Genomic DNA, 14,968 nt, shown 5'->3' with positions numbered 1-14,968 from the left:
TAAATTAATTAAAAAAATATAAATAATAAAAAATAATAATATTTTATTATTATAAAAAGTGTAATGACTAATCTAATATAGAATTTAAATTTTAAATGATTAGCTAAATATGAAACTTACGTATTAATCAAAATTTGAAAAATAAGATCGCTATCCAATACTAATATTTTAACAAGTCTTTAGATCTCAATTTAGTAATTAAATATTGTCGTTCATATCCCAAAACACGTGTCACTCTCTTTTTTTTTGTTTATTAAAAAATTATTTTAATCTTAAATTCAGTGCAAACTTCTATTTGATGAGATAATAATGATGTAATTTCTTAATCAGTAAAAATAAATTAGGATGAATATCTTTAAAAAAAAAAATATGAATTGGGAGCAGTCGGAATCCGTGGATAGAGTCCATAGTATATGAAGTTTGAGAATAAAAAGAGCCTGCATACTCGTAGACTTGTAGTAAACGAAACGCGAGCTTCCTCGTGACGAACAGCTGTCCGATGACCCTGATCTCTTTCTCTCTCTGCACCTGCACTTTCTATAGCGACCTGAAGATTTTCCAATATTCTTGACACCTAAATATGACTCATTGTTGGCGACCACTGAATCGTTGGCTCTCCTCCTATTTTAATGTCACCCGTTTTCTTATTAAAATTAGATAGTTTTTAAAATTAAATTATTTATTATATTTTATATAAAAATTTTAAAAATTTTAAAAAATTATAATAATAAAATGAGATTAAATTATTTCTAAATTAAACTTAAAAAAGACTAAAAAAAAAATATCTAAAATTTTAAAAAATATGTATTTAAACTTACTCCTAAAAAGTCAAATTTCTTAGAAGTGGATACTCATAAAACCGACCCGACGATTAAACATCCTCTTCAACACGAGTGTGACAAGAAAATGACAGGATCTCCACCTCAATCCAAATCTAGTTAACGCTTCTTTAAATTTTTTGATTGAAGCAGTACTACTTTTTATTTGAGCGGTACTATTTTGCCGTCCGAACAGTATTGTTCGACCGTTATCATCAGTTGTAAAAGTAATTTTTTTAAAATTTTTTTATTTATACTTTTTTAATATTTTTAAATTTTTAAAAAATAAAAAAAATACATCAATACACTTAAAATTATTTTCTATTTAAAAATTACACATCAGCTTTTCATTAAGGAGAGTACTGTTAAAGACATAGGGTCCGTGTACATAGGATCTCAGGCCAGAATGAAACTCCAGCAATTTGGATGCAAAACCAGGCTTACACCAAGGAAAACGGATTTCTATTTCAGATTAGGCAGATTAGCTGATATATACAACCCTCTGCCAGTCTGTCTAATTTTGAATTGAATAAAATATTATTAAAATATTAACTTTTTAATATTATTATTATTTTAAGATTTAAAAAAATTCAATTATTTATTATATTTTATGTAAAAATATAAAAAAATTATAATGATGAGTTGTGATAAACCATCTATTTATCCAAACTGGACCTAGCTGAGATTACAAACTTTTAAAGGTACAGGTTTGGCACCAAACTCCCATTTGTTGTTTCTCAGCCACTAAAGTCCCATTTGGCGTGTGCGCGTGTGTTTCTAAGCATCCCCATTTGGTTCCTCCACTTAAGATAAATACGTATAAAATGGTAAAGGTCAAGATCCAGCAACCATCTGCCCCAACAGCCCCCTACTCGGCAAGGTCATTGTCAAAACACTATCAAACCACTCATTCCTTTTCCAATCAGTAACTAATTATATTATGCCATTTTATTGGATGTATGACTTGCTTCTTTCTTTCTCAGCAGCTTTGGCAGCTCTACCGCAGGGCTGAAGATACAAAGATATTGGATTGGAAGTCAAATATTCGCACTCAAAGTTAAAGGAATGAAAAGGCAATAGAATCAAGCCTCGTTGACTTAGGAATGGAAATGATCAGCACAAGAAAGTTTAAGTTCCCCACCAAACCAATCGATAACACTGAACAAAATCAGGATCCACTATCCATAATGTAACACAAATTTCCTCTAGAGGAAGTTAAAATATCTATAGTCATATATTAAGCTGGAATATAGCATGATATACCATGGATATGCATAAGAAAGAATGATCACATATCACCTTATCTGTAAAAATATACGGACCGAGACAACACTCTCAGACATGCCCGTCTTCTTGAATGCGTTGGCAAAGCTCCTCATAAGCTTCCACAGAGTTGGCTGTAAACCTCTCCATGGCCCCAAAAATCGTTTTCAGACCTGATAACAGACTGCTAGAATTCACAATCTCACGCCTAGGCTGGACATGAACCATCTTTTTTTCTCTAGACTGCGCCATCTTTTGTATCCTTTGCTCCTCCCTGTCCAAGATTTTAAGTTTTCTCTCCACACCCTTGTCTGCAGCTGACCTTAGCTGCATGTCTGCAATATGCGGTTCCAAAAGTTGATTTAAGGTCATGAAAAATCCCTGCATAGCTTCAATCACTTCCTTCTCTGAGACTTTATCCATGGCTTGTGACCACCGGTTACAGATCACAAACACAGGAGGTGCACCAATCTTAGCAGGGGAGAAGGGCACTGTACCATTAAGTGTTTCTTCAGGTTCATAATGCACACATCTCAAAAGCCAACCATTTAAAGCCTTGGTATGGGCCTTTTGGATGTCAATCCAATTAAAGAAGCAAAGGTTCCAGTTTTGAAGCTCAAATTTGAGTTCCATGGCAGCTTCAAGATCAGCATAATTAAACTTCCCATTGGATTTAATGCAATCTAGAATTTTGCCGCCTTCAACTGCTTCGCACTGACACCTGTGGCAATCTAGCATGGCTTTCCACATACCAACTAACCTGAAATAACAGTTAGATGGCAATTAGACACCACAGATAAAATTATTACACAAAAACTATCATTAGCTAGAAAACTTAACCAAATGGTAAAGTCAAGCCCTATTTTGCTGATAATCACCACTATCACTGAATCACATGCAGTGCAAACACAGGAAACAAAGTTACAGAGGTATCTAAAAAACATTCTCATGCGAAATTGGAAAAATCACGTACACAAGAATTAATTTATTGATCTGCTGCAACAACTCTTCATCCCTCATCCTGTTTATTGTAATTGCTGTCCTATCAATAACCTGAATTGAAATTCTCATATTGGTAGATAAACTCCTGATCAAATATTGAACTGAGTCAACTTTAGAAGCCTCAGCACCCTTTTTATTCAAAAGTGTCAGCTCCCTGCACTTCTTATCATGAATTGCACGAAATTTTTCCAGAGCCTGCAAAATAACAAATACCATCTTGACTTACAAGTAGTAACTTAACCACTCGTACACAAAGGAGGCACAATGGCAGGCATAAAATAACCGGTGTAGGAACAAATGGGAAACATATTCGAGCATATCGTATTTCTGTAGGTAATTGCCAACCGAATGAAAAAAAAAAAAAAATTCCTCGAATAGTTCACAAGATCTGGAAGGTCAATGAAAATAACCAAGTCACTACAACGCTTAATCCTCAGTTATCATAGTCATGACCTGTCTCTGAATTCAATAGGATTGCTTTACAATTTTTTTCTATTCTTCTTGCTTACCAAGAAAGAGAAGTAATCTTAATGCCCCATGAAAATGTTGTTTTCAACAATGCAGGACAATTAATATAGTTGGGGTTGGTGATAGGGAATACCACCACAATTGGTTCTTTCTAACATCTGCAGGTAATGGCCTCTTAATGTACCAAGTCATGATCACATAGTTCTCAGAATTTTAAGTTGCAGAACTATTATCCTGTTTGCATACTTAAAAAAAAAAAAAAACAACAACCAAACTAACTATCCTGTTTGCACATCATTGAATGCAGCAAACAAACTGTGACAAACTATTACTTATAAAAAGTGAATAACCATGATATTTAGAAACCTCTAAGATAATGAGCAACTTCATGCATTCCACGACCAATAATAATCATCTCTAGCACTGCAAAACCATCTGTACCCCTTGACATGATTTGGCCTTCATTCAATAACACAAGCAGCATTGTTAATCACAAAGAAATGAGTTGGGGTAGGAATTTTAACATGAGATCAAAATGACTGATAATATTATCACACAGAGTACTGAATCTCCCTCCAACTCAAGATACATCCATATGATCATCTGAAAGGCAGACAAGCCATATAAGTTGCCCGTTCGATCGTCATCATAGAAAGCATAGATGCTCGGAACATAGAACGTAGAACATCTTTTGGTTGACTTGCTATATGCCTATTTAAATATATAAATATACCCACATACACACATCCGCGGCCGGATACAGCCAAACTAGGTTTGAAAAGGTAATATCAATCGAGAAAAAAAGTAGTACGTAGCCAAGCAGTAATTGGTACCCACGATTATTGGCACGAATGAGATAGTACCAAAGTAGCTGCTCTCACACTTTTCATTGCATAAATAATTCAGATCGGCTTTTTGGGCAATCAATTGCATACCTTGACTTCAGTATAGAGCTTCTCCTCCCACATGCACAGCTTCTCCAAAACAGAAGAAATGTTCTCAGAACCCAAGCCCATGATATCTCGATGATCAGAACTAGTATTCTTCTTAATCAACGGAGAGAATTTTTCCACGCTTCTTCGTGGCAAAGACGGAGTTATCGCGTGCAAAACCTTGCATGAAGCTACATAAAAAAGAGCCACCAAACTCATATCTTATGAGAAATGTACTTCCAAAAAAAAAACTCATAAATTTAAGAAAGGAACAGAAATGTCAGAAATACCTTGATTAACGGCAACTTTATGATGATAATGGAATATTCCGACCTCTAGCAACTTTAAAACTTCATTGCCTGAATCTGAAGCTTTATCAAACAGAACCTGAATTTCTCTCATTGCTTCGGAGACACCGCGTGTGGCGGTTGGAGTCTCAGGCCGATCTTTCTCCGAAACAACTTTGTTCTCGGCCGACAAATTCGGCACATCTTCGTTGGATTTTACGTGTTCCTCGGTTTTCGTCTTCACCGGCTCGGGCTCGAAATCGGGGACTTCCTCTTTGTGATTGAACAGCGGTTCGTATCGGTCATACGCGTCGAAGAAATTCAAGAAATCCCAAGCGGAGTTGCTCGCAGGCGGCGGCGAAGGTGCTAAGCTTTGGTGATGACTCAGGAAGTCGTGGTGTATTCCGCTAAAGTAGTCTATTTCTTTCTCTGCGTCATCCGCTTCGGAATCAGAACGGAATTCGAGGTGAGAATTTGCTTTCGAATCTGACTTCGAGCTGGAGAGGGAAATACAATGAGGCGGAGAGGATTTTGTAGGTTGAGGAACCGGATCAGAATCGGAATGCTCAGTGATCTGCGTAAAGAAACGGTGGAGAGTGGGGCCGAGCGTGTTAAGGGACTGCAAGTACGCAACGTGGGCATCGGCGAGGGAGTAGCTCAGGCGTAATGCTTCCTCAAGGAAATTGCAGCGGTCGCGGCATAAAGCCACCGCCGGTAGGTCGTCGAGCTTGGAGGCGCCGCAGCCCATGAGTAGCACGTGCAGGTCAGCGGAGTGAGGGAGAAAAGTATTTGAAACCCCAGGGGTTTATGAGGTACGAGGGAGAGATTCCAGGATTCGTGTCTTGCATATATAACGGTCTGAATATGAAGAGTAGAACAGAACAGAAGAGAAGAGAACAGGAAAAGCTTGAGAATACATACCATATTGTACGATATGTGAAATAATTGTCGGATATGATTTGCACATTTATTTTACGCTGCGTGACTGAGATTCCAGAGTGGAAGACTGGAGAGACAACTCAGGATTTCTTTCTATTTTTTAAGTTTGAACTGTGTGGAAAAGAGTGGCGGGATTGGCTTATTTTTGCATTAACGTCTCTATGGTTTTCCTTTTTCCTTTTTTTTTTTTTTTTTTCATTAGTAGCACTCCTTGATTTATTTCACATATTTTCTAGATATATGAAAGTTTGTATGAAAGATTAATTTTAAAAACAATTTGTCGGGTTGTGTAAATATTAAAATAGATTTGTCGAGTTGTGTTATTTTTTTAAATTAAATTAAATTTTTATAATTATGTTCATACGTTTAGCATTTCTTTCTTTTATTCATGTTATAATTTCATATGAAAATTATTTCTTGTTCTTTTTTTTTTCTATAATTTGTTTTGAAAATTTTTATTTGAAAATTGGTGTGTAAAGCACACATTCTATGCTGTTGACATGACAAGACTTGATTTATAAGAGAAATTTAAAATTGAAATCCTTTAAAAATCAAGTATTGTCATGTCAACGGTGGATGTGCATTACAATTAAAAAAAAATCAATTTTTTATTTTTCTCTCTACTCTTAATGGGTATTGAAAATAATGTCAGATGATTTCTCTCCTCTCTCTATTTTGCATGAAGTGAAGAGACTTTAATTAACAACAATCTAGATTAACGTTAAAGTTTCGAAAAATACGTCGTATTGTCTTTTAATAATATGCACTGTGATTATTTTTGAATAACGAGATAATTCTGTGCAGGAGTCGGACACATGGTACCGCCACCATACCGGGCTATGCTACGTTGCCGAGACAAGAAAATTAATTACAAAACAAAAATGACATTAGTCATGATTCAAAAATGTGATTGAGGCATAATTGCAACGCTCCACATCTGATATTTGAGAACTTGACAAGCCAACGGTAAAACTTGGTTGCCAAAAGCGAGAGGATGATGGGCTAAAGTTTTAAGCTTTATTATTGTCGATTGATAGCATTATATCCATTGATTTCAGTACATGCCAAAAACGATTTATAAAGTCAAATAGCATCTCAATTATCTTCATCTCTTTAAGCAAATGGACCATTATGTTTAGGGGTAAAAAAAATAAAAAACAACTCCTCTGAGGAGAAGAAGCAATTCTATAAAGGTTGTGCTTTGACAATGCAAGAAAGATTGAGCAAAGATCCACGTCCATGATGGGGATTTGAATCCGATGTTATCTCAAAAGGAGAGTTTTGGGTGGAATTACAACTCAACGTATTTTGTCTGTACTACTACTTAGCTCTTTAGTTTTGGAGGTGTGGGCAGGCTGAGTGCAGAAAAAATAGAAGGTATGGAGCATGGTCCTCTTCTGCTAGGTATATCACAGTTCTTTTTTTTGTTTTTTCTTAAAAGGGTTAGAAGGGGCAATTAGAGATGACTTCTCTATCAGGATGTGACCATGGTAGCACCCAACACGCTAAGAATTCAGACTGGAGGAGCCTAGACAGCAAGAACCACATGCGCTCCCTACAAGTCGAACTTGAGTTATAGCCTGACCCCAATCCCACGAAGTCATCAATGGTTCATGAGCCAATGGGTCAATTCAATCCCAAGACCTCGTGCCAACTATCAAACTCATAAACCAATGAACCACCACCCTCAGTGGTAGGTGTACCACAATTCCTAGAAAAAAGTCATTAAAAAATTATATTTTAAAAAACTCTCATTTTCTTTTAAAAAATTTGTAAATTCCGTACAAATAATTTCGAGTGGTACTATTCAATCGCCCCATTATTTTGTCCCCACAAAAACATTAGTAGTAATTTGAGAGGTAAAAAAGATGGGTTAACGAGCATTATTCATTCAATAATTTTTGCCTTTTCTCCCACGGATAGAGATAAAGACACGGCACTGAACGGTCCCCCACATGTGGGTGCTAGGAAGTGAAGATTTTGAAGTTACTAGCCCAAAGCACTGCACCTGTAGAGTAGAAATGGAAATCTAAAATCATTGGTTGGAAGAAAGATACATCTGTAAAAGGTGGAACCAATGAGAGAAGCCCAAAACCGTCCTTGCAGAGCTTTGAATACGGGCCCGGTTAATTGCTTTCGTGTGTTATTTAGCCAGTAGTCTCCATGGTCTCTGTTGCATCAAGGAAACACCTTTTGCGGGTACTGATTGACTGGGTAAAGTTGCTAAAGTTTTGTCTGGACTCAGGAGTGGAGACGATTTTTGAATTTCTGCAGGACAATCATGAAAAAATGAATGATTATGTTGTTTCATGCAACTGGAATTTTACCTCAAATATCATGATTTAGGCTAACATGGCTGTCTGGCCGTGAATACTGGATCTACTACTCAAGCCAACAACCAGATTCAAAACTAATGTCTTTGCTTCAATTTCTTGGAGAATCAATCACAGATCAAGGAAGACGAGATGATGAGTACAAAAAGAACATTTCGGAGCACATGCTGCTGACGTGCATGTACCAAGCAGTACTGAGTGCCACGAGCATTGAAACTATACATGTTGATAAATATATTGTATAAGAACATATGTCGGCAGAAGTGCCAAAAGATAGACTCTCTAATATTATACATTATATATATATATATATATATATATATATATATGGTCGTAGGGGAGGGACACTATTTGCGATGGTTTGAGGATTATACCGTGTGGTGGTCCATCTTGTTCATGACTTCAACGGCCTTCTGATTATCATGATGCTTATCGACAACCACCCCGCAACAAAAATCTCAATATATATGATAAAAATATTGATAAAAAATAAGATTATTCAAATGATTTATATTGTAAATTCCAAGCCATATATATTACTTATATCTGTACTCTAAACAGACTAATTAATATTATAATTAGAGTTTTTAAAATTTATTATAAAGAATACCGACTTCTCCCATGAAGCAATATTGCAAAGTCAAAAACAAATAATTGATGAAATTGATAAGAAAAATATTGGTCCAAAACTAGCTAGATTATCCTTACTGAGCATGGCCGAACAAAAGCCCTTCAGCCCAGCCCAAAACTGACTAGAAAGCCCAGTCAGATGCTTTTCTTTCTAGAATTCAAAACAGGCCTGATGACCAAGCCCATTATACGACCCAGGAGGAGGAGAAGGCGGGCGTCTTATGATCAACAGTAATAATAATAAAGTTCAATTATTTTCATGATTGTTCAAAAAAAATGTCCACAGCACAACCAACTTCTATTTTCCTTTATTAATATATATACACACACACACACACACACACAGAGTTATTATATATGTCCAACGACAGCGAACCGTGTGTGCTGTATTCCTTGGAGCAGTGATGTGTTTAGCAACGTGGGCATGAATGAGATTATTATGTGTATGTATTCTCTGTACTTTAATTAGCTTTTCTCTACTATTAACATGATCATGTACAGTTAATTTGTAAGTGTTGTTCATGTTTATATGCTGCGCGCGCACTACATTTTCTCCCAACTCCGGAAAGTGTAAACCCTTCATGACGTACACATCATGAAGTTGGGGCATATATTAATGGCTTATGGAGTACTTATGGTTGCCAAAATAAAAGAGATTTTCCTCCTTTTTTTCTTTGGAAAACACTTAGTTCAGTTGCCTGGGGTAAGCGCGCGTAAGCGGCTGTTGATGTGGTAATATTAACGAAACGCACCGTTTTGATTTGAATTGTTTCCTTATCCTCATTTTCAGAACAAACTTGTTTCTCTCTGCAATTTTTCTTCCAGCCAACTTCCCTCCCTCTTTGCTCCTCACGAGACCTCTTTCTTTGTCCCCTCGAGGCCACATCCCTACACTCAAAGTCACGACTAGAAACTACCCATAAGTTGAGAGGTCGTAGAATCTGGAAACTAGCGGTTGCCACGACTGAAATGGAGATGGCAGGAGCGGAAGCGGTGGAGGGTGGGAGAAGCCTATGATTGTGGGGAATAGTACCTTCTGTTCAGGCCAGAAGGACTGGGCGTTCGGGTTCAAGAGACTAAATCGTTGGTTCATGCCGCTATGGTTCCTAGTCAAAGCGGAGGCCAGATATATATGCTTCGTGCGATAAAGATGTGAAGCTAGCACAGCAGAAGGCGTTACGCATGTGGATCAGACGGTGTGGGATTGCGATTTTGGGGGTTTGTCTGGGGTAGTAATGCTAGATATAAGCTCTAAATAGACAAGTCTCATACAAGCTTTTTATAAAATAATGGGTTTCACTAATAAATAATAATTTTTTTTACATTTTTTTAAAGTGAAGTTCACTTTTTTACAAAGACTTGTATAAAATTTGTCTATTTAAAGCTTGTACAAATCATTCATCTGTCTGGGGAGGGACAACAAGGCCTGGTAAGAAAGGTAAGGCTTGTGCAGACTTGCCTTTCACATTTTCAGGACAAAAATCTTTGCAACATTGAACGCTGGAATAAGAGATGCTCATTATAGCCAAGAGAAAAAATTGAGATACTCATAAATGCTACTGACAAATCCAAGTATGCTTTGGCGGCACAACATTTTTCAGACAGAAAAAACATTCATGATCCAGTCCCAAGTGCGATTCATCTACTCCAAGAGGGAAAACCATGCCGAAGGCTAAACGCAGAAGAATATTTCGAAGGAAAATATTCTTTCGACGATGATTTCTAGTATTTTTTTCACTTTCTTTCAACAATCAAAATAAGCTGAAAGTTTTTTTCACTTTTTCCGTAGAGCCAATAGCAAAACATTTCGGAAGAAAGAGTAGCTTGAAGAAGAAGCCTAGCATATTTCATCTTTTTCGCATTTCATCTTTTTCATTTTTTTTAATTAATGTGGCAATTAAAAAATATTATTTTAAAGACCTGCACGCCATTTGCAAGGGCCGACTGCCTATATAGAAGAATTGTTTTTCTTTTCTAACTAGGTTTGAATAGAGAGAGAATTTATATCTAGTGAAAAAGTACTATTAGACCTGTACTATAAAAAACTAAATAGATCATGACATGCATGTATTTACTTTTCATAAAGAAGAGTAATAGATATACCGAGCAAATTTCACAGCCAACAAAAATGGAATTAAGGCAAAGATTAATGCACTGTGGAATGAACATTGATCTTTGCCCTCCATTTTTGTGGACTGTAAAATTTGACCGTGAATCATGCTTATATTAAATGAATATTTTTTGATATAATATTAAATGATAGGATGATGAGAGACCGATAAAAAAGATGACGAATAGTCTCTAATCATTTAATATCATATCATAAAATAACGATAAAATAAATAATAAATAGTATTATTCTATAAAAAAAATATAAGTAGAGAGGACGAGGTTTCACGGAGGAATAATAAGCAAACAGTAATATCTTTTTCACTGTTTATCATTGAACCTTTAAATTAAAGAAAAATGATATATATAAGTCTAGTTACCTGCAAATATTTTATAAAAAAGTAAACCACATATTAAAAAAGTGAGACTTTTTCTTGATGGGACCACGTATTTACAAAAAAAAACCTACACAAGACTTTACATTTGAGACTATTATCTAACATTACGTAAACGAGATCGAACCATTTTTTTCTTTCCGACGACGATCAATTTTCTGGTCATTGACCCGTTGCTACTTTTAAGTGAGAGAGAAGAAAACCAAAAAAAAAAAAAAAAAACTCGATTTACAGATCAGTGCATGCAACTCATGAATCAAATGATTTACAGAAAACTTGAACTGTACAGTACCAATTATATTCATTTCAATCTCTGTTCGTCAAGATGGATCCTAATATTTAATTTTCATTTATGACAATTACTTCTACTGTTATTGTGTGGGAGTGTTGAGTAGTGAAACCCTTGCGTTGATCAAACTCCTAAACACTCTCTCGCTACCATTTTCAATATCACCAATGCAGACCTCCATATCCTGCATTTTCTTCAATGCCATCCTCACCTCCTGATCTTCTGCCTTCTTTCTCAAACCCCACAAGTTCTCCACCCCAACTTGTTGAAATTCTGCAATACCCTCCTCCACCTTGGTTTTCTTCGCCTTCTTGTATAACCCCAGTCCCATCCACGATGATTTCCTCGAGGTAAACGACGCCGATATTCCATTAAAAAGCGAAACCGAGACCGTCACGGTCGCCTCAATCACATCTCCGATGACACCCATTAGCTCTGCGTCTCCCACCGATACGGGCTCCGATCTTGCTGGAACCCTGACATTCCGTACGGCGGAGACAAGCTTTCCCATTTCCTTGGCCATTTGCTTTCTAGATTTTACGTAAGAAACAACCTTCGATTCGTCTCTCTTCCTCATTGCCACCTGCGCCGCAGATTGCACCTCTTTCAAAGCCAAAACCGACGTCCGGAAGATTCCATATACATCGACAAATCGAAGAAAATCTTCTAAGAGTTTCTCAACCCACAGGGATTGACAACGTTGTCGTAGTGTTTCCTGTGTCTGAGGGAGCTGAAGAATGTCGTCGAGGTAGTCATGGACGTTCTTGAGACGACTCAATCCGTCGCACAGCCAAGACGAAGTTCGGGAGTCCGGCTTGGAAACCCATGATTTGAGCTCGGTGATCTCATCCTTAAGCTGGGAGATCAGGGGGTGGGATCTGCATGGAAGACTGACGGACCTGATGTGGTAAGAAATGGGCGGCTTAGCCACTGGACGGTTGGGATTGATTTTGTTAGGGAACGAAAGAGAGCGTCTAAAACGGCCAACCATTTTCTCTCCTTTCTAAAATTCAGTTTCTCGAAAATTTTCTGCAACAGTTGCGTTTGGCATGGAGGAAAAGATAAAGAGAGAGTTGTATATATATAAAGGGTGGACGCGTACAACTAAAGGCGCACGAGGGGGGAGAGGAGGAGGCGAGGCTTGGGGGGGGGGGGGGGGGGGGGGGGGGGGGGGGGGGGGGGGGGGGGGGGGGGGGGGGGGGAGCTGGATCCGCGAATAAATCCAGGCTGTTCTGGCAGATCAAGTGGGGGTGGGGGGCGTGTAGTATAATGAGGGGGACACCACGTGGGTTTGACACGCTGGCTTCGCTCGACTGTTAGGGCAATTTGTTACTTCTGATCATTGGGTGTGGGCACAAGGTCCAACTGACAGAAACATGTACGTATTCAGCTTGGACTTAAGACTTGGCAGAATTCGTATATGTGTATGGTCCAACTGTAGCATGGTGCTATATGTGTATTGATCATTGGGTGTGACTCACTCGTATAAAAAAAAAAAAAATCATGTAAACAAACAAAAATATTAAATGTTACTCAGAAAAAATGGACAAGATTCATATGCATAAAGAACAAAGTAGTAGAGAACAGAAAAAAAAAAAAAAAAAAAAATTCTGAAAATGGTAGTCCATAAGGGAGAATATATATATATATATGTATGTATTAACTTTTAGAAAATTGGTGACACCAATTTTTTTTTTTAACTTTTTAAGACAAATTTATATTTCATAAGATTATGATCAATTTTCACTAAAAATATTATTATTATTATAATTTTGGAGCTATTGTTTTAATTTAATTTAATTTTTTTTAGGAAATCTACCATTTTTTAAAAGAGTATTGCTACATAACAATTACTGTAGCTATGCAGAAATTGCACACACTACGTGACTGCTTGTAGTCCATTTTTTTTTTTTTTTTTGTGCAAAACGCATAGACAACTTCTATCCCCTCTCTCTCTCATCATCTCTCCAACATCTCTTTTATCAGCTCTCTCTCATCAACGACTCTTTCTCGCAAGCTCTTCTTCTCTCCTCGACTCTCTCTCTCATCCCTAATGCTCTCTCTCTCTCTCTCTCATTGTCTCTCTCTCTCTCATTTTGGTTCTCTCTCTCATCTCCGCTCTATCTCTCATCTTTGCTCTCTCTCTCATCACGGTAATAATTTTGAATTTGAGAAATGTGTAATTTGGATGATACCACATAAGGTGTGCAAAAATGACTGTTGTCAACAGTGGCTTCTCTAAATATTTTTTTTTTTTAAAATATATAAAAGGTTGGGGGTGGTGGATGTGTTTTCCAACTTAATTATATATCGAATGAATGCATTGTCTTGTCACTCGAATATAATTATTAAAGTACTCGTGATCACCTATGTATACCCCACAAATACAGTGCCAATAATTCTAAGTTCCTTGCGACGTAGGCAGTTGTACTAGTGGTCCTGATTGGAAAAACTAAAAATAAGAATTTAATTCCAATGAAATCAATTAACCATTAATTATAGTGAATTATGTACCATACAAGGAAATTGGTCGGTGGAATCCAACTATATATGTATAATATGGAGCATTATTAGTACAATTTGAGGTGGCATGCATGCATGTATATTCATCAACATTTGTTATATATCATTTAGAACATACCCGAAATTTAACAATATTTTTTAAGTATTCTCCATGATAAGTTCTATAGACATAAAAAGATTTTATAAAAATAAATTCAAGAATTGACATGACTTTATATATTAAATTTATTTTATAATAAAAATAATTTTACAATCTAATATATCATATTACGCTACGTTAATTTATAAATTTATTTTCATAAAACTCTATAGGTCTAAAAGATTCTCCATCTCCAATAAAAATGCTTTAAAATGCATGCGATATTTTTTTTGGTAAACGTTAAGCTTAAATTGGTGAACTTTCAAGGTGAGCATGGACCACGTTGTGTTTATGACACGTAAGCTTTCTCTTTTAACTATCCAATCCCAATTGATCAGTTGATCATGAGTGAGCTCCCTCCCCTGCTTTTGGAATTCAATAAATTAATTAAAGTTAGGGACCAGACATGACAGGTTGGGCTTGAATAAGTTGTCCGCACTTGAGAGAGATTGAAATCACGGGATTCCTTCTTCACTTTGACATTGAGTCAGTCACGGTGGTCGTTAGAATGCATGAAAGCATGAGCTGATGTTAAGGACTTCACGTTCGAATTATTCTGTTTTTGCAGAGGAAGACAACATGCCTTTATACACATTGGCTGCATGGCATTGACTCAGCCCACGTGCAGATTGATTAGATGGTATCAGAATGTGTCACATTTTTATCATTTTCCCACCATCCAATTAATAGACATATATTTTACAGTTTACAAGTCAATCAAGCAATAATAATATATTACACTCTCAACATGAAACTTCATTCAGATTAAATAGTTAAAAGGAGGTTGAGAAGCAGAGTCAAGCGCCCAACATCACGCCGAGGAAGCCTGTAACCCATGATG

The 14,968-nt window shown here is 36.7% G+C and overlaps 2 protein-coding genes across 3 annotated transcripts; both read right to left on the bottom strand.

Annotated features, from left to right (window-relative positions):
* Positions 1–1,969: 1,969 nt before the first annotated feature.
* Positions 1,970–5,840, bottom strand: LOC121259969 (nitrate regulatory gene2 protein-like). 2 transcript variants are annotated; one of them, XM_041161809.1, is made up of 4 exons: positions 4,774–5,840; positions 4,487–4,677; positions 3,055–3,278; positions 1,970–2,841 (listed from the first exon to the last, which is right to left on the bottom strand). In XM_041161809.1, exons 1-4 carry the CDS (start codon positions 5,516–5,518, stop codon positions 2,154–2,156), a joined length of 1,848 nt encoding a protein of 615 aa, XP_041017743.1. In that variant the 5' UTR covers positions 5,519–5,840; the 3' UTR covers positions 1,970–2,153. The 2 variants fall into 2 exon arrangements, with proteins under 2 accessions (XP_041017743.1, XP_041017744.1); XM_041161810.1 differs by having other exon boundaries at positions 4,487–4,674; positions 4,774–5,836.
* A 5,573-nt stretch (positions 5,841–11,413) lies between these two features.
* Positions 11,414–12,528, bottom strand: LOC121260011. The gene has a single exon (XM_041161869.1). The coding sequence runs from the start codon at positions 12,454–12,456 to the stop codon at positions 11,548–11,550; it is 909 nt and encodes a 302-aa protein (XP_041017803.1). The 5' UTR covers positions 12,457–12,528; the 3' UTR covers positions 11,414–11,547.
* Between the last annotated feature and the right edge of the window lie 2,440 nt (positions 12,529–14,968).

This window comes from Juglans microcarpa x Juglans regia, chromosome 4D (assembly GCF_004785595.1).
Source record: "Juglans microcarpa x Juglans regia isolate MS1-56 chromosome 4D, Jm3101_v1.0, whole genome shotgun sequence".
NCBI lineage: Eukaryota > Viridiplantae > Streptophyta > Magnoliopsida > Fagales > Juglandaceae > Juglans > Juglans microcarpa x Juglans regia.
This window is presented reverse-complemented; position numbering and strand designations above follow the sequence as displayed.

What these genes read in the sequence shown, in the direction of transcription:
- LOC121260011 (XM_041161869.1), bottom strand. Translation starts at nt 12,456, where the DNA reads ATGGTTGGCCGTTTTAGACGCTCTCTTTCGTTCCCTAACAAAATCAAT.
- LOC121259969 (XM_041161809.1), bottom strand. Translation starts at nt 5,518, where the DNA reads ATGGGCTGCGGCGCCTCCAAGCTCGACGACCTACCGGCGGTGGCTTTA. An exon ending in AGCTCTATACTGAAGTCAAG is followed by an intron (nt 3,279 to 4,486) that starts GTATGCAATTGA and finishes GTTATTTTGCAG; the next exon opens with GCTCTGGAAAAATTTCGTGC. An exon ending in ATCAATAAATTAATTCTTGT is followed by an intron (nt 2,842 to 3,054) that starts GTACGTGATTTT and finishes CTGTTATTTCAG; the next exon opens with GTTAGTTGGTATGTGGAAAG.